The sequence below is a fragment of the Cynoglossus semilaevis genome, chromosome 14, assembly GCF_000523025.1.
Source record: "Cynoglossus semilaevis isolate Cse_v1.0 chromosome 14, Cse_v1.0, whole genome shotgun sequence".
NCBI classification, from domain to species: domain Eukaryota; kingdom Metazoa; phylum Chordata; class Actinopteri; order Pleuronectiformes; family Cynoglossidae; genus Cynoglossus; species Cynoglossus semilaevis.
The window spans coordinates 27,933,621-27,951,605 of record NC_024320.1 but is presented as its reverse complement, the minus strand read 5'-3'; the positions used below and the strand labels follow the sequence as shown (position 1 = coordinate 27,951,605).

Sequence of the window (17,985 nt, the reverse complement as noted above, 5' to 3'; positions counted from 1 at the left end):
GCCTGGGGGTGAGGGAACAGATGGGCATGGGAGGCCGCGGGGGTCACAAAACCTAGTCCCGTATGTGCTTGTCTTCCAGTTCCCACCATCTAATACTTTAAGCCGTTCACAATGGTTTACTATCAGTGCAGGTCAGACTATACTGCAATCAGTTCCATGTCCTTAAAGAGTAGATGTCTGAGCGTTCATCCTGTCACTGTATTATTACTCAGTGCATTTAAATTTTTTTTGAAAATTTCTCCTGGTTCATAACTTGCATTCAGGTTTATTACCATTTAGCAGTATTTTAGGTTGTTTGACATCTAAAATGTACCCTTTAAAATTAGGGATGTCTGATATTGTTTTGCCGATATTGTTCAAACAATATTAATTTCCAATTCAGATATACACCGGTATAGGCCTGGTAATATTTGTTTAATTATCTGTACAAACCATATAAGTATGCAATTAATTAAATGAGCTGCAATACTACCATCTAGTGACTTTTGCTTTAATATACAGCCGTTTTTCCCCCAAATTATTTTTAGGGCAGACATTATATGACAAAACCCAGGCAATGCGTTATCTGGTTTTCATTGTTAGAAAAAACGATAATGATTCTTACAGATATTACATAATCTGCTAATATTGGGACGATCAGATATTACATAATATGCTAATATTGGGACGATAATTTCGGTTGGCCGATATTAGCAGACATCCCGATTCAAAATGTATGGTTGTCTCTAAATTCTAAACTGTTGAACATTTCATTTTTTCTTCCGCTGATAATTAGAACTTATTTAGTTCTGTAGTTTTGCGTAATTAAAGCCCTACGGTGGTTGTCTGAGTGCTGTAGCTACGAATGAGTGAAGCATTACTGTGGACAAACCCAAATTTAACAGCACACTGAGTCTGAACCCAGTGACATCTGCAGGAGCAGAGACTCAGTCACGTCTGGGTGTGTGTGTGTGTGAGACAGCACATTCACTGCTCTGTGAGGGCCACTGCTGCCTTGCAAAAGAATTTGCATACAGCTGATGTCGTGAAAAGAGACGGCCAAAGGGCTCCTTTAGTTTTCCTTCCTTTCTTTTAAGAACAGAGGCCGACAGCCTGCATTACTCCACTCCCTCATTGTCCTTCTTATGTGAACTCCATATGTCCCTCCAGTGACAGGTGTCACAATGTGACCTCTGTCCTGGTCTGGCATTTTATTGTTAAGGGTGAAGCTTTCAGAGCAAAGTCATGTAGTCTAGACTGACACAGTTACAAGGTGCCATATTTGATTAGTTGCTTTATCAGCCATTGCAGAAACTGAAATGTCCATATGTAACGTGACACAAACACAAACACTACGATGAACTAGGCAGGACAACAGTCATTAAATATTGCTCGATTTATTAAGTTTCAAAATAGTTTCTTTTTGTTCTACAGACATAAATTCAAGAAAGTCAAGGACGTGCTGAAGCGACAAAACAAATACCCTTTTTAATTTAAAATACTGGCAGTAAATAATAACAAACACAAGAGGAGCATGGTTGGATCACTGGTTATGAGGGAGATAAATGACTTGAGGTCAAATGATGCAAGAAGACATGCAATGTGCAACAAAAGTGAGCCCTGTTTTCTAACAACCCTCTGAAAAAAATGCTTGACTGGTCTTTTGTAGCCATTAAAATATGGTTAGAAAAGCTAATCATATGTGCAAGACGTGGTCAGCAGAGAAGGACGCAGAGTCTACAGTAGTTGTTGCATATAGAAAATAAAATTGACATAAAGAATATTTTACTTTATTTTCCACTTTCAAATAATACATAATTTTACTTAGATTTATTTGGTTTATTTCTCATTCCCGATTGTTCCTTGCTGTGTCCACTGGATATTAAAACAAGTTGCTGAAGTTGTGGTTCAATAGTGTAGCAATGGTGTCTCCTGTGTGGCAGGCTGAGTTGCAACCATATACTTAATGGCGCCTCCTGTGGCAGCCTGTGTTAGTTGCAAAGGCTAACACCGTAGGTTTCCCCATTATGGGATGAATAAGGGACTAATTTATTATTATTAATTATTATTATCATGGATGCTGTAAGGATGTAGATGTCAAGATGCAATAAAACCTCTAGTGTTTTAAATGTTGTATGAAGCTTGGATCTTGAATGTCATAGCATGAAGGCAAAAAAAAAAGACCACAGCCATAAAGAACAAGCAGACCCTAAAGATCAGGGTCACAGAAGTCCACACAGTAAACATCTCATCTAAAAATGTCCTACATACAGGAAAAACAAAAAAAAAAAAAAATCCACACCACCTCTACTGTCTTATATACGTGTGCTATAGTCACATCTATTATTAAAATATTAATAGATAAGTTAATAAATTCCACTGCTTTATAGGTAAAAGAATAAGCTTTATGCCATTCTACGAAAAAATAGTGCACATTTCAAGGCATTCAGGCAATGTCGCTCTGCAGTATTCAATGGAAGATACGGTTCCTCATTTGTTAGAAAGGGGTCCCTGTAGCTTTAAAGGGGTTTCCATCCATTCGGACCAGACCATGCAAACCAAAAGTCAGCACTACAGGGCCAAACGGTCTGGGTTTCCTGTCGCCCAACATATCTTTAAACAAAAGACACATACTTGTTCCTGCCAGTACAACATCTCCACCACGTACATGGGTTGTAGAGGTGGGTTGAGAAGAAACTAACATCAAGATGAGTTTTCCTAAGAGGTTTAAAAATCTAAAATTATTTTTAGATGTTCACTAATCAGTATCACAATTACAATTATTGGAAATCACTATTTTCGTGGTGGATTGCTCTTAATTTCTATAACTAACATTGAATAGAAATAGAATTTCCATGTAGAGCTGTATGAATTGTACTGCTGTAATTTGTCACATTTTGTGCAGAAAACAAAACCCCAGGGGTCTAAAACCTGTGCTCAGCACTGTGTATGTATATGTAACTATATTATTGGAGAGACCCTTTGCTCCAGTTCCTAGTATGCTAAGCTAAGCTTAACATTAAACTCCAAAACAGAAAATGTAAAAACATGATTTTTTTTTTTTACATGATCTTTTTTTTTTTTTTAAAATACAAAAACCCAGACCCTGCTAACCTGGAGTGACCAACATAGTGGGGTTGTATGATATAATATATAATCTCATACTGTATATGAAACCAGTGGTGAGACTCAAAACTGACTTCAGACTGGACCAAATGTTCCTGTCTCTAGTCATTGGTACAACAGGAAAAAAAAGGTTCAATCCAGTCTGAAAATACAATTTCAGAGCAAAACAGGTCAACAGACCAATCTTGATACTGACCTGCTGTCAAGCAGCGACTTGAATTTGTCCTTGTAGGACCCTGCATGCACCTACATTTGTTAATTAAGGGGCAACTGAGGTATTAAAACGAGGGGAGGCTATTGTTTTCAATAACAGATAAATCCCTCTTTATGTACATGTTCAACTACACTTGAAGTGCTATGCCGTTTTATTACGATTAAATCTATCTGTGACGAGCTGAGATCTCTGAGATCACTTCAGCGAAATGGCTTCGATACATGATTGTTCAACAGTGAGTTTAAAAAAAAACAGTGCCATGGAGCAGAGAGGAGTTGAGAATTGTTGACAGGCCGCATCTGCAACACCAGGAAGGATCGGAGCGTTAAAATGGAGGAGAGGCAGGAAGGACGAGGTTCATGAGTGACAGGAAGAACTGAGGAGTCTTCGGTGTTGTTTAGAGTACGTATTTGTGACCGGTGTCTTCGTCCAGCGTGAGGTCAACCACTTCAGGAGGGGACACCCAGTTGGGCTGAGTGGAGACATTAGTCCAGAGCTGTGGCTGGTTTGTGCTGTTCAACTCCTCCACTGAGTTCTCCTTCCAGGAAGACAAACTCTTTATCACACCTCCACATGGATGAGCACACCTACAAGAATAATCAAGGGGTGGTGAAGAGGCAGGGTTTGAATATGGAAGTTTTAAACTCCAGTACTCAGACGTAAGAATGTTTTTCTTTGACTCAGATTCTGACTTGGAATCCTTGGACCTCAACTCAGACTCAGATTATATTCAATGACAATTACTTTTGTTTTGGTCTTAACTTTTCTTCTATCAAAGAGTCCTTTGATGGCTTATTTTCAATCAATTAGATTCGGACTCAAAACCAAACCACTTGCAATCCCCTGTAGAGATGAATAAATATATCGTTTATCTATCTTAATGATTTAAGATTTTGAATCTAAAATGTGGTGACTTGAGGGAAACCCTTGCTTCTGTGACTCGTACTTTTCCTGAAACCCCAGAAACTTTCATTTTCCGGGGCTCGGACTAGAAATCAAATGCCAGGGGCTCAAATCAAACTCCACACTTTTTCTACAAGTTGGACTTGGACTCTAAACTGTTTAGAGAATCTTCTGTAAATCAACTTAGGGGTTTAATCCTAAAAAACCAACTTTGGACCTTAGACAAAACTTAGAATTATTTTTATAATTAAGTACAAAATAAAGCATGAACTCACCTTGCTTCTGTGACTCGTACTTTTCCTTTTTTTTCCATTTTGGACTTTGCTCTCAAAGGCTATAGGTAAAGCCCTGTGACTTTTGTTTAGCCACTGAGATTCAGAACAGACATAAATTTGTTTAGGCTAAACTCAAGACTGGAGTTGTTCTTTTTATAGTTTCCATAATGAAATGGTGACTTGATACCTGAGCAGGCTGATATTTCATTATTGTACAGCTGTGGTTCAAGTTACCTTGGTTTCTCTTGTACTCCAACAATCTCCACCTCACTGTCTGAGGAGGCGAAGTGGGTCTGGCCCTTGTTGTGTTTCAAACACTCCTTGTGCGGCAGCTCTGACTCCACGTGGCCTGTAACAGACACAGAGGAACAGTGAAACATTGTGAGCAGAGCTGCATTCACTGGAGAGCTTCCGGCCCCTGCTGACACATGAAGACTGCAGCTGCTTTGACACAGACAAGAGCAAAAGCAAAAGAGTGACAAATCTGACACTGAGGGTGAGAACAGCTGACTGGTAAGTATGGAATGAAACATAATCCCCCTCCCCCCAAAACAAAAAAACAAAAAAACAAGTGGTGGACATTTCATGTTTTCACAATGTTAACGGTCAATTGTTAAAGGTCTGTTCTGGCTAAGAGAAAGATTTTAATAGAGCCCCATGAAAGTCAGCAGTGTGTGAAGTGCAGAGCAGCGCTCGAAAAGGCATCTTGGTCAGAAAAGTGAGGTTTCCCTGCTTAGTCTTGACACCCATGCTTCTTAATGCCCCGTCTTCCCCAAGAGAAGAGGAAATGAGCACTTTAGATGCTGAGTTTGTAACTGACCTGAGATTGAGCTCAGAGCTCTTACACACCCAGAGTGAACTGCCATATCCTGGCCTCTGTGTGTTTTTAGCTCATGCATTATCACCGTAGGCCGGACTGTCTCCACACTCATACTCTCCTGGTTAGAATCAGTGTCTGAAATATCATAGTGGCCCACTACAGGAGGCCCGTCTGCAGAAAACAAAGAAGAGACTTCATTATTCAACTTATCCCTGCGATCGGTGGCACTGTGTCTGCACACGGTTGTAATCTTGACATTTGTCATCTCGTATCTGCAGCATCTCAATCACACTCACATTCAAACAAAAATGTTTATGCAATTTAAGAACAGCTACACCAAAGAGACCTCTCTCCTTACAAGAGTAATTTGGTTTTGATTGTATAAAAATCCTCTTACTACATCAGGGATTGTTTTTCTTCATTTATTGCTTTTTAAAATAACAGCCATTCACATAAAAACAACACTAGTATACAGTCATTACAAAACACTTCAACAGAGAACCCTACTGAAATATGGTGGGATAATAAAAGCCAAACAAAGGAAATATTTCTATGGAAGAGCAGTTTCATGTGTCTTTGTTCAACCCTGTCAAAGGAGTCCCTAGGAGATGCAGACAAACTCAGTCCAGAGGACAGGGACAGATTTCCGTGTATTAATAGCTAGTATATAAAAGCTAATAATAGAAGGTACCAACATTAACTAGAAATAACTATGAATGTAAAGGACGTTGACGATGATAGGGTAGGACTAAAATATATTTTACTTGTGGCAAGTATGTTTTGACAGTGTATGACTGAACACACGAGGCTTTGTTAATGGTGTGGAAAAACAGCAGAATAAAAGGCTAATCCAATTCAACCAATGTAAGTGGCAGTTAGTTGGTTTTACTAATACCCAAAATGGCAACATAATCATGCAGCACAAAAACACAAGATTCAAACAAAGTCAACAAAACAAAAGGCCATGAGAGAGAGAGAAAAAAAACAAAAAACAAAACAACTACATCAAGAGAGAAAAAAAACAAACAAAAAAAACAACTACATCAACTGTTCTTTAAAGGTAAGTATGCAGGAATTTGTTATGGGCTGCTGCTTGTGGTCTTTATTTTTCCTTTCCTTAGTAAGAGGCTGGGACATTTATTTGTAAAAATATAAACCAGTAAAATTGGACGCTGTGGGTGGCATTGATGTAACTCAATAGATACCAGGTGTAATTATAACCAAAATAAAACAATGTGGCAGAAAGATCGAAGGTTGGGATCAACCTTTTGATATTGCACAGTGCAGTTTGACTATTTGGGGTTTTGAAAATTTCAAAAAAGTAGTTAATTTATCAACATTTGATCTAATTAAAATTGCTGAGGTGTACAGCCACACAGATCAGCATGTTCTCTGCTCCTTAGCAGTCAAAGAGAGAAACATTACCTGAGCTTGATCTGTTGGCTCTGCTGAGTAGATGTGTCCGTCACAAGGTTAATTGTTTTATAATATAACATTACTGTAGCCTCAAAAGGAAAGAAACTTATTAGTTCTTGTGGAAAAAAGGTTTGCCCGAGTTACAGGATTTTTTTAAACATAAAAATGGAGCAACAGATTTCCACCTTTTAGAACAGAGGGCAGGGTCGAGGATTGCGATAGTTACTGGCACAAATGCTTACACAAATTCCTGCATATTGTATTTTAAAGAAACGATTTATCAGCATTAGGAAAGCTACACTTTTCACACATGCTTCCTATGAAAACTATTTTGGCCTCTCAGATTTTGTACACTAATATAATGACATGCAAACATGGGGAGAAAGATGCAATCCACTTGAGGCTTTTGTAAACTCACTGGGCTACATAGACATAGGACAGATCTGCTACCATAATTTTAGTGAGGATTATTTCAACAATGTCATAATGAATTAATATTGTTAGCAGTTTTTTTAAAAACTGGTGTGGTCATCTGCATCAGAGAAAGCTACTGGGAATTGTCTGTGAAGAGACATTGTAATTTGTCCTTAAAGGATCTGAACCAGAAAAGGTCACTTAAAAACCCACATTAGTCCATTTATAGAAAATTGGTAAACATTGCCAGGCACCACACTGCAGCACTGTTGCTAGCGCTTGTGTGTTTCTGCCATTTCAGTGCCTGGGCTTGTTTTTCGTCAAGACCACCTGTGAAACATGCAGCGTCCTCTAAACACTGGTCATGATTGCAGAGCAGTGGAAAATGAGAAAAAGGCAAATATTACCAGTGACATTGTGGCGCACTTCACCATTAGCACTCCACAAAGCTTCAACAAAAGAAGCCACGACTATTCTGGTGCCCTAATAACTTCACACATGCTACCTTAAATAGACAATAGGATCACTTCTCCCTCACTAGTTTGTTACTGCACACTGGCAGTGATTAGCAGCAAATGTAACAGAAAGGTAGACAATAAAAATAAACAAAGCTACTTTTACTACATTTTAGTTTAAAAGCAAGTCAGTATGTTGATTAGTATATTACATGTGGACTTATAGGCATATCTATGCTCAAATGTATTCATAAAGCTATGCCCCCAAATAAAGTTGTAAATGGTTGTAAATCCCCTGAATTAGTTACAAGCAAAATTAGGAATTAAAATCAGGAAAATGGAAGACCCACATTGATGAACCTGATTTTCCACATAATTGTATATGACAACGCTTTATCTATCATTTTTAGCATGACTTTGTCAAAGGCACATGCTATTTAACAGCAGCAACCCACCTAGCATTGTAATGAAGGCCGCTTGGGTGCTCTATTAAGAACCTGTCTGCACAAGTGACATTATCAGCTACTGGGTGTGTTGGGTAATGTGTACAGCTGCTCGACAAAAACAAGTAACATAATAAGCAGTTTAAGAAGAGCCCTGACTTTGTAGTTCGTTAAGGTATGCCTTGTCACAGAAGCTTCAGGAGTTATACAACTGAGTTGGATTATTGAGTGGAAATTAAATCTCACAGTGATTCCGTGCCAACAGATGCACTAGGCCCCGAGTATGAAGAGTCCACTTGTCCAGCTCATGCTCAGTTGCCGTTAATGGTGTTTGTTCAGTGACCGCTGATCATTTTTTTCCCATCACACCATTGCCATGCTTTCTGTATGAACTACTTCTACACTCCGAAAGATCAAAGAATGAAACTACAAGCAATGAAATAAAATCTAAACATTCAAGAGTCCGGGGTCTGGAACACCTAGATTCCCGTTCTGCGAAACCACTTCAGGAAGGATGTTGTTGTTTATGGGGTTGGGGGTTAGGCTGTTGTTGTCTCGTGCCAACATGTAGGCAGCCATAGTTTCTGCGGATTCTGATGATGGTAAAAACGAACTTGGAGGAGACAGGCGGCCGCCCTGGGAATGATGCTGCCCTTCGTGGGCATCGCTTGACCTCTTGGAAGAGTCGTTGTCCGAGTCAAGATGGGCAAGCTTTTCCATCCAGACGCGGAATCTCTCCTCTGTCTGACGTTGCATCACAGCAAAGCGGGTCATGGCCTCCTCCAGAACACTGCCGATGCCGTTCCTGTCCCATGAGCTGCTGTCCAGCAGCCCATGAATCTGGGCGCCCACTCTGGATCTCTCCGATGCACGTCTGAAGCCAGCTTTAAAGACATTGAGGCCAAGCCATAAGAATAAACAGTAGCACTTTCATGCTTTGGTGGTGGACTTTTGTATTAAAGAGGAAATGACAGTTCATTATTGGTTACGTGCAGATCGACTCTTTCATGCTGATGGACTACGTCATGCAGGTGTAGCTTTCAAACCTGTGTGTGGGATGTCAAAATGGTTGAAGATGTTTTATGTACTATAAATCCATAAAGGGAGGAAACTAGATGTCTCAGACAACTGTGGCTTGAAAATGTGTTAAGTAGTTAGACTTTGAGGTAAACACACATTAAAGCCACAATAATAACAAACCTGTGATACAAGAGGACAAGATTTACAATATTTGCCACTAAAACGTTTGCATATTGTCAACATACTCAACCAGACCAATGGTAGGCCTCTTGATAAATCCTTAAATTATAACTAAAAGGCCAAAAAGAACCTAACTTACTGTCATATTTTCAGGAACGACAACAACAATGAAACTATGATTCCACCATTAACAAAACAGACAAATGACAAGAACCATAGACCTATAAGAAAAGTTTTCATTTTTGAATGTATTTCCAATTGGACACCTTTGTTTGCAAAGTAACTTGGAGAATCTGCATATTTAAAGGTGCATTTGCAATAATATTTTAGACATGCCACCACAATGGCCATCTGCCATCCAAACGTGCTAGAGAATACACATGAGAAAAGTATCCACCTGTTCTTTCACCTTCTTTGGTGAAAAGCCAAAGGCAGAGACAGACAAGGAGGCACAAAGCAGCCTTAACCCAACATCAACAACAATCATAGAGGGGAAAGAGAAATCTGAAATCTCTTAGTGCTTTACAAACTATGAGTTCTTTTAACTCTAAACTCTCTGATCTGGGGCTGCTTGTACAGCACAATAACCCAACAGCAATTTGCAACTCTGACCTAAACAGTTAGATCATTCATCAGTTACAGCCAGGGTTGATATAACGGACCACTTGTTGCACTGCAGAACTCACAACAAAAATTAGACTATACCCAGCTTTTTTGATCACTGTAAAATGAAATTGAAAAAAAAAAAATGAGACAAAATTTCAACACATTGCTTTTGCACACCAATACAAAAACACGACATTTAAAGAGAGTGAGAATGAAGACGGATGAGGAGTGAGACAAAAACCAAACATAAATGACTGAGCATTAACACACAGACAAAGACACATGTTTATGCTTTACGTGAACAATGCTACCTTAATTGGTGCATCTTCCTGCAATTAAGATCTGTGTGGTACTCTTTTGATGTATCATCTGTAGTTCTGTATAACTATGGCTACGTTCACACTGCAGTTATTGTTGCTCAATTCTTACTTTTTGCCGAGGAAGGTTTTTTTTTACCTAGTTTTTCACATTCACGTTTTTTTTTTTGGAAACACTCACGAGGTGGCAGAGTTGAAAACATACTAAATGTGAAATTAAATCTACAGCAATCTTCAACACTGTGTGAAAAGCACAGCAAGGCTTACGTGGTATCTGCCTGGGCTGTTATTTGTGATGAGAGAGGAGTGGTCTAACAAGAAGTGTGGAATAAAACTCTCAATCTTTTCATTTCAGTTGTTTTAAATATTTTTTTTTAATTTACAACAAAAGTATACCTCTTTTACCTACCAGTGTCTGCAGGTTTGATAATATTACAAATCAACATCAAAACATTAACAAAGGAGATAAAATGAATTTTTACACAACCATGAAATATATTTTAAACATAAGGACTTGGAACAGAGCCAGGTATTTTTACATTATAGGATCATGTCCATTGTGAGCTGCTTGCTTTCTTCAAGAGAAGGTCCAACTCATCTTTCTTTTCTTGCTTTTGAAAGATGTAGCTGTTTGAGGGAGAAAAAAAAGAAATATAATAAAATATTAGTATAATAAAAAAAAGTATAATAAAAGCTATTGTACGATAATATATATCCCATAATGATCTGATTTTTAATTTCATCTGGATCTCATTCTGTATCATGAAGCTTGAACATTTTAACTTCAGAATAAACAATATTTTCAAGACTTTAGCCGAGCAAACACTTTGCAAAACCGAATAAAATCCTATAGTGTACATGCTCATGTAGAGTATCCTTTGTAATGATTGAAACACATGCAAAAACAATACTCCATTAACATTCAGAGACACCTAGGAGTACATTCATTTTAGGTTTTTGTTCAGAAATTACTCATGCTTGACATAGGCAATTAATTTAACATCAATTTCATTTTCAACACACATCATATATCAATATAAGTTAACTCACCTGTGTTGCTGTGGAGGCTTTTAGCTGGACTTTCTCCGGTACCCAGACTTTGAGGTGCCTCTTCAGCCACATCGATAGAACTACAGCCCTGCTGTGTGCCAACACAGCAGGGCTTGTTGCTGGTGACTCAACTACGAACGCTTTGTCGGTTGAAGTCACTCCCTTCTTTAAAATTTGCACTGAGGCTCCTTACTTTTGTCTGTGCCCACGCTCGAGCAGTTGTTCCGAAATGCATTCAAATGTAAATAAAATCATCTTGGTTACGACATGTTACCTCATGTTAAGCTTGAGCAGAACTGCCCCTCCCCCAAATTCTAATTAGGACAAAAAACTCTGACTCTTCTCCTGTTGGTTGGCTCAATTGATAGTGTCTGTGATGCTTGTTTCAGCCATTGTTTATGTTCAGTCTAGCCACTTCCCTTTCCCCACATAATTGCAACGGCTACAATACTTCAATTAGATAAAAGTTGAGTTAAACATGTCATGACTGTTTTGAGTACAATCGCAAAGCAAAACAGCAGGTACACATCCAATTCATAACCACATATAAATGGCCGGGATCAGATTTGAAAAAAGAAAAATAAGTATGTTGTTTACATTGTCATAAAGAAAATCAGATGAGTCACATAAAGGACCACCCTTGTCTGCAGTATGAACGTAGCCTTTGTTTCCTCTAAGACTATCCATATGGGGTTTACATAGTATCAAAATGGCTGCTAAACAGCATTTAAAAAAGTGTCTAGATTCTGTGAATAGCAGTTGTTACCTGGAATATCAGTCTTGATTGTCTTGCTTCCTCCTGACGTGTCATCTTCATCATCTTCAGAGGTGCTGGTGCTTGAGTCACAAGTAAGCTCACTGTCACTCGTACTGCTGTCCTGCAGCAGGTTATACTTCTTCCTCGCTGCTGCCTCCCGCTTTTGCCTTAGCAAACGCATGCGCTCCTTGTGTTTCTGGCTGCGATGACCTTTCACCTTGGCCATCTTGCCGTTGGTTTGTTTTTCCTGCACTCCTGCTGCGACTGCTGTGGGCTGGCAGCGATTTTTCTTTGCAGCCATTGCATTGGGAGGCATCTCACTTTCTGAACGCGATCTTCTAGACTTTCTGCCCCCACTGGCTGTGGCAGTCATTTGCCTTTTTCCTCCTTGCGCAGCATCATTTACACCTTCCATGATCTCAGACTCTTCACCTACAGGAGGAACACCACCTTCTTCTCCTGAGGATAGTGTGTCTGAGTCAGCAAGGTGGCCACTGGAGGAGGGGGAGAGCATGCAGGGGTTTGAAGAGTCACTCTCATAGCCAGGACGGGTTGCAGGGTTGTCAGTCTCTGTAGAGGTTTGTTGAGACTCTGAGTCTCGATGGAGCTCCTTCATCAGGCATGGCATCGAGAGGAGACTCTGCTCACCCTCTGTATGCAAAGGGCTATCTGGCTCTTTTTCCCTTGGTGGTGAGCTGGTACTGGTGGTGGTCTCTGTTTTTTGAAGCTCTTCCTGAACTGAAGCTGTGGCTGATTGTGCTTCATCAAGGCACTCAGACGGGCACTCTGCATCCACAAATTCATCGGTCTTCTCTGAATCAGCCATCTTCATCCTAGTTTGAGCCCAGAGGCCAAAGGTCCAACACACATGGACCTGTGTGCCTGGACAGAAACTCACCTGCTGGAGGAAGGTCAGCAAAGAAAAAAGTCACAAATAATTGAAATTATGAAGACATGCTGGCACACGGCATTTGAATGAGTACAGGAAAAATAATGTGTTTTTTTTCTCTCATATTTGAATGAGTACAGGAAAAATAATGCGTTTTTTTTTAATTATTAGAAAACTAGTGCTGCAATTATTAGTTAACAACTCAGTGTCTACATTTCTTATGTTAATTGATTATAATTAACTTATTTTTTATATTTAGAACTTATAACATAGCTATAAGTTCTCAAATTACACAACACTACATTTACACTACATTTTCTCTTTCTGAGTATACTATTGTTGCTTTGTTACTTTTTAAAAACAGATCAAATTTTGGATATTGTGGGGTAAAACAAAGCACGTGAGGACATTTTCATTTTCTTACAAGTTGCGTTTAATTTGATTACTTGATTAAAATAATAATATATAATATAATCTCTGGTAGACTGACTATAAATAACAATTACGTTTCACTTTACAGAGACAACACAGCTGTTTGTCAAACATCTATAGCCATTTAAAAATAAGTGAGATTATAATTTATAACCTCAGTGACCTAAGGTTATCTCAGTCTGCAGTTAGCTGATGCAAATGTATTACTTTTAGCCACGTAGAGCTTAAGATAATATTAATTATACATTTTAATTTCCTAAAGTAGACTACTAGGAAACAAGTTGTTGAACACGTTTACGTTGTAGGACAGTAGACCAGCAACAATCTATAAATGGAAGTGGTTTCTATGCAGCCAATGGAAACAAAACAGGCACACCAGCAGCTAACCTCATCGGAGCAACTTAGCATTCAACAGCGACTACGGCGCTTACAACTTACCGCGCCGTTAGTTATAATTCTTCTTCGTCCAGTGTAACACTTATCCTCATCTTCGGTTTATGTGACGCTCTAAAATTTACGGTACATAAACGGCGCCTCACAAAACCATAAACTTTCTATGAATTTAAAAGAATTTGAGCGCGTTTGACGCAGTGCGCTCGTACCTTAGCGAGCACTGTTAGCCGTTGGCGGCTAGCTATGTGAAGTGTAAAATGTCTTCAAGAGTCTTTCACAAAGATACATGCGCCATTTCCGGTCACATATCCGAAGGTAGGCGTCCCCTAATGGTGGGACGATTATAATCCCTTATAGTGCCAATATCATAGCGGATGAGAAAATTTACACATTTAACACACGGAAGAATTAGATATATATTATGTCTCAATTTATTAGCCAAAAATAAACAGGAATGAAGGCCATTGACTTCTGTAAATGTTATTAATAATAACAACAATAAAGGAGATGGTTGAAAAGTAACATTGAAACGGAATGTATGCTTGTGAAAAGGAGCATTTCGAATACTTTAATTTTATTCTCAATTAGAGATGGTTCCTGTTCATGCAGGAAAAAGGGTTTGGCAGTTTTTATTTTTAATCCTTAAAAATAGTTAAAATGTTGCACAATTTTCTCAAATATTAACTTAACTCTTATTAAAGGGGAAACAGATTGCTCCATTTACGTTAATACACCCTTCATAATACATACACTTCTTTTATGTACTTTGAATTTGTACTTGTACTTGTACTATGTAACTGTGTGTTTATTTCTCCGTTTTCTCCCTTTTCATTGTAATAAATGAATGTGGTAATAAATAATAAACATATATTGCAAATACACGTGTTTCCTTGGTAACATGCGTTTGTTTATGATATATTTTTAAGCTGCAATAAAATTTACAATATTTACAGTGTTTCCGGGTCACAGTGACCTTTCTACAAATCTACTTCCGTGACCGCCATCCTTCTTTCTCCGCTCCGAAAGCAGGACAGACGCCACAGGACACAGTCATGTTGTCAGTACGAGTCGCATCGACGCTTGTCCGCACTTTACCTCGACGGGCAGGATTTGTAAGTAAATTTTAATATTTCCTGATTTTAAAGTGTGACATTCTATTCCGTTAAAGGCTGTTAATCTGCACATGACCGTGAGCTTCTTGCTTGGTTTAGCGTCTTTGCACCGGAGGACACCGGGCCTTCGTAGCACTCCTCCCTCACATTTGTGAATGACAAACGTCTTTATCTTAATTCATCCATTTATTTTCTACCAAATAATCATCTTCAGTGACATAATAATACACAAACGACGAGAATATTCAACGTGTCGCACTTTTAATTCATTAGTAAAGCCTATGCCATTAGTTGAGCAGTGAAGGTCAGGTTGGACTCAGTCAAAAGGATGACTCTCATTTTAAACGTGGATTCTAGACTAAGCGTTAATATTCCCCGTTAACTAGTGTTGTGTGTCTTGATAAACACTCGTGTCGTTATCGTCGTAGTTTTCGGATAAATCAATTCGGTAAGAGAATACACAAATTTGATTTGTTCCGCTTTGATTTTTGTCTGTACAAAGGAAGATCTGCTATACCTGACAGACTTGCAGTTTGGCACAATATAGAATTATTTTCCAAATGTCTGACAAGTGCATAGTAACAACTTCAGTATACTGTTTTCTAATTCAGTTTTTTTTGATAATATAATTTTAAACTTTGTTCAACTCAATGCAACAGGATGGTTGGATCCTGTGTTTAGCTAGATTATATTACGCAAACCTTTTTGAGATTGTGAAGAAGGGGGCAATGTCTACAATATTATTTCAAAAAGTTAATCAAGAAAAGCAAATGTGTTTTTATTCAGGCTATATTTGATTCCCAGAAAATAAAATCTGAAATATTGTCTCAACTACACTGTCTACAAATAGTTTAATAGAAAATGTAGTGTTGGTAAGTTTAAAGTTTGTTGGGTCAGTGTCTACAAATAGTTTAATAGAAAATGTTGTGTCAAAACAACATACAAAACAATCAGTGCTGATGATACATTTTATTGTAGTGTTGGTAAGTTTAAAGTTTGATAAGTTACCTTTCTTTGTCACTAAGGTATCTAAGAATGTTGCTGCAGCATGTGTAGGAGTCAAGAATCTACACACCAGCCGCCCATGGCTGCAGAAAACAGGTCAGTTTACACAAAACCTAATAATAATTTCAATTACTTAAAAATAGTTTAATCTTGAATAAGTAGTTTACTTTGTTAACCCGTTATTAACTTCTCAGGCACTGCCGAGGTATCTTCCATTCTGGAGGAGAAGATCATGGGAGCTGACACTAGTGCTGAGCTGGAGGAGACTGGTCGTGTGCTGTCCATCGGTGATGGTATCGCCAGGGTCTACGGCCTTAGGAATGTGCAGGCAGAAGAGATGGTGGAATTTTCCTCTGGTCTAAAGGTAAAATGGAAAGTTTTCATTTTTGTGATAGTGACCTCTGAGGCAGCAGATTAGTTTGATATTTCTTTTTTTTTTTTTTTAAACTTTAAACTTTTTTTAAAAACTCCAACATGACATGTCATTAATTCAGACATGTGATAAAGACACTGATGGTGATCGTTGATTCTTCTCTGCTTCAGGGCATGTCTCTGAACTTGGAGCCAGACAACGTAGGTGTCGTGGTGTTTGGTAACGACAAGCTGATCAAGGAGGGAGATATTGTCAAGCGTACAGGCGCTATCGTAGATGTTCCCGTTGGAGAGGAGCTGCTGGGTCGTGTCGTCGATGCTCTGGGAAATGCCATCGATGGAAAGGTGATAAAGCACATAAAGTTGACAGTAGTGTTAGGTGCATCTATTATCTTTTTTTTTTCTTTTTTTTTTTCTAAACATTTTTTAGGCTTTGCAATAATCTTGAAGGAGAAATGTACCTTAAATAAATTTCTAGACATGAGTGAAACCATTGTCTGAACTTTCTTCCACTGTTACTCAAAGGGCCCCCTTGGCTCCAGCATTCGCAGACGTGTGGGTCTTAAGGCCCCCGGTATCATCCCTCGTATCTCTGTCAGGGAGCCCATGCAGACCGGCATCAAAGCTGTGGACAGTTTGGTCCCCATTGGTCGTGGACAGCGTGAGCTCATCATTGGAGACAGGCAGACTGGGTAAGTAGTGACAGTGAATGATTATTGAAGATGATTGAAAACTAAGAATTTGAACTAAAATATTTCTCCCATCTGATTTTTTTTTGTTGTTGTTACAGAAAAACTGCCATCGCCATCGACACCATCATCAACCAGAAGCGCTTCAACGAAGGAACTGATGAGAAGAAGAAGCTGTACTGTATCTACGTCGCTATTGGTCAGAAGAGGTCCACGGTGGCTCAGCTTGTGAAGAGACTCACTGACACTGATGCCATGAAGTACACCATCGTGGTGTCTGCTACTGCTTCTGATGCCGCTCCTCTGCAGTACCTGGCTCCCTACGCCGGCTGCTCCATGGGAGAATATTTCAGAGACAACGGCAAACATGCCCTCATCATCTACGATGATTTGTCCAAGCACGTGATTAGAGCTGAAATAAAAAAAACATGTTTTTTTTTATTATTATTGTTTATGTGAAATTTGTATCTAACAAATGTTTTTGTCCAGGCTGTGGCCTACCGTCAGATGTCCCTGCTGCTCCGTCGTCCCCCTGGTCGTGAGGCTTATCCTGGAGATGTCTTCTACTTGCATTCCCGTCTGTTGGAGAGAGCTGCAAAGATGAACGACAACTTTGGCGGTGGCTCCCTCACAGCTCTTCCCGTCATCGAGACACAGGCTGGTGACGTGTCCGCCTACATTCCAACTAACGTCATCTCCATCACAGACGGACAGGTGAGCGTGTGTGACTAGCGTCGGAGCTAACCACAAGAAAATTCCAGGGTTGTTGGCTGATCACTGCTGTCTCCCACAGATCTTCTTGGAGACGGAGCTGTTCTACAAAGGTATCCGTCCAGCCATCAACGTGGGTCTGTCTGTGTCACGTGTCGGCTCTGCAGCTCAGACCAGGGCCATGAAGCAGGTCAGAATTGTCCATGGTCATTGTCCTTGTTTCAACATTACATTAGGAGAATCTTTGATACTGATTTATTCACTTCTGTCTTCATCAGGTCGCCGGAACCATGAAGCTGGAACTGGCCCAGTACCGTGAGGTGGCTGCGTTTGCTCAGTTCGGTTCAGACTTGGACGCTGCCACTCAGCAGCTGCTGGACCCGGGCGTTCGTCTGGACGAGCTTCCG

The 17,985-nt window shown here is 39.4% G+C and overlaps 2 protein-coding genes across 5 annotated transcripts in view; one reads left to right on the top strand and one right to left on the bottom strand.

Annotated features, from left to right (window-relative positions):
- Positions 1–1,360: 1,360 nt before the first annotated feature.
- On the bottom strand, positions 1,361–14,002 carry ark2n (arkadia (rnf111) N-terminal like PKA signaling regulator 2n). 4 transcript variants are annotated; one of them, XM_017038679.2, is made up of 5 exons: positions 13,735–14,002; positions 11,985–12,873; positions 5,318–5,488; positions 4,732–4,846; positions 1,361–3,906 (listed from the first exon to the last, which is right to left on the bottom strand). In XM_017038679.2, the coding sequence occupies exons 2-5, from the start codon at positions 12,805–12,807 to the stop codon at positions 3,717–3,719; spliced, it is 1,299 nt and encodes a 432-aa protein (XP_016894168.1). In that variant the 5' UTR covers positions 12,808–12,873; positions 13,735–14,002; the 3' UTR covers positions 1,361–3,716. The 4 variants fall into 4 exon arrangements, with proteins under 4 accessions (XP_016894168.1, XP_008324507.1, XP_008324510.1 ...); XM_008326285.3 differs by having other exon boundaries at positions 11,985–12,876; positions 13,735–14,000; XM_008326288.3 differs by lacking the exon at positions 5,318–5,488 and having other exon boundaries at positions 11,985–12,876; positions 13,735–13,995.
- Positions 14,003–14,741: 739 nt separating this feature from the next.
- The window catches only part of atp5fa1 (ATP synthase F1 subunit alpha), a 4,215-nt gene continuing 971 nt past the window's right edge, over positions 14,742–17,985 (top strand). The window contains exons 1-9 of the mRNA NM_001319817.1: positions 14,742–14,801; positions 15,827–15,902; positions 16,001–16,170; positions 16,350–16,523; positions 16,704–16,870; positions 16,969–17,269; positions 17,357–17,581; positions 17,661–17,768; positions 17,857–17,952. Coding sequence (NP_001306746.1) covers positions 14,742–14,801; positions 15,827–15,902; positions 16,001–16,170; positions 16,350–16,523; positions 16,704–16,870; positions 16,969–17,269; positions 17,357–17,581; positions 17,661–17,768; positions 17,857–17,952 — 1,377 coding nt within the window. The remainder of the gene's footprint in view (positions 14,802–15,826; positions 15,903–16,000; positions 16,171–16,349; positions 16,524–16,703; positions 16,871–16,968; positions 17,270–17,356; positions 17,582–17,660; positions 17,769–17,856; positions 17,953–17,985) is intronic.

What these genes read in the sequence shown, in the direction of transcription:
- ark2n (XM_017038679.2), bottom strand. Translation starts at nt 12,807, where the DNA reads ATGAAGATGGCTGATTCAGAGAAGACCGATGAATTTGTGGATGCAGAG. An exon ending in AATCAAGACTGATATTCCAG is followed by an intron (nt 5,489 to 11,984) that starts GTAACAACTGCT and finishes TGTTTTCTGCAG; the next exon opens with ACGGGCCTCCTGTAGTGGGC. An exon ending in GGAGTACAAGAGAAACCAAG is followed by an intron (nt 3,907 to 4,731) that starts GTAACTTGAACC and finishes TTATTCTTGTAG; the next exon opens with GTGTGCTCATCCATGTGGAG.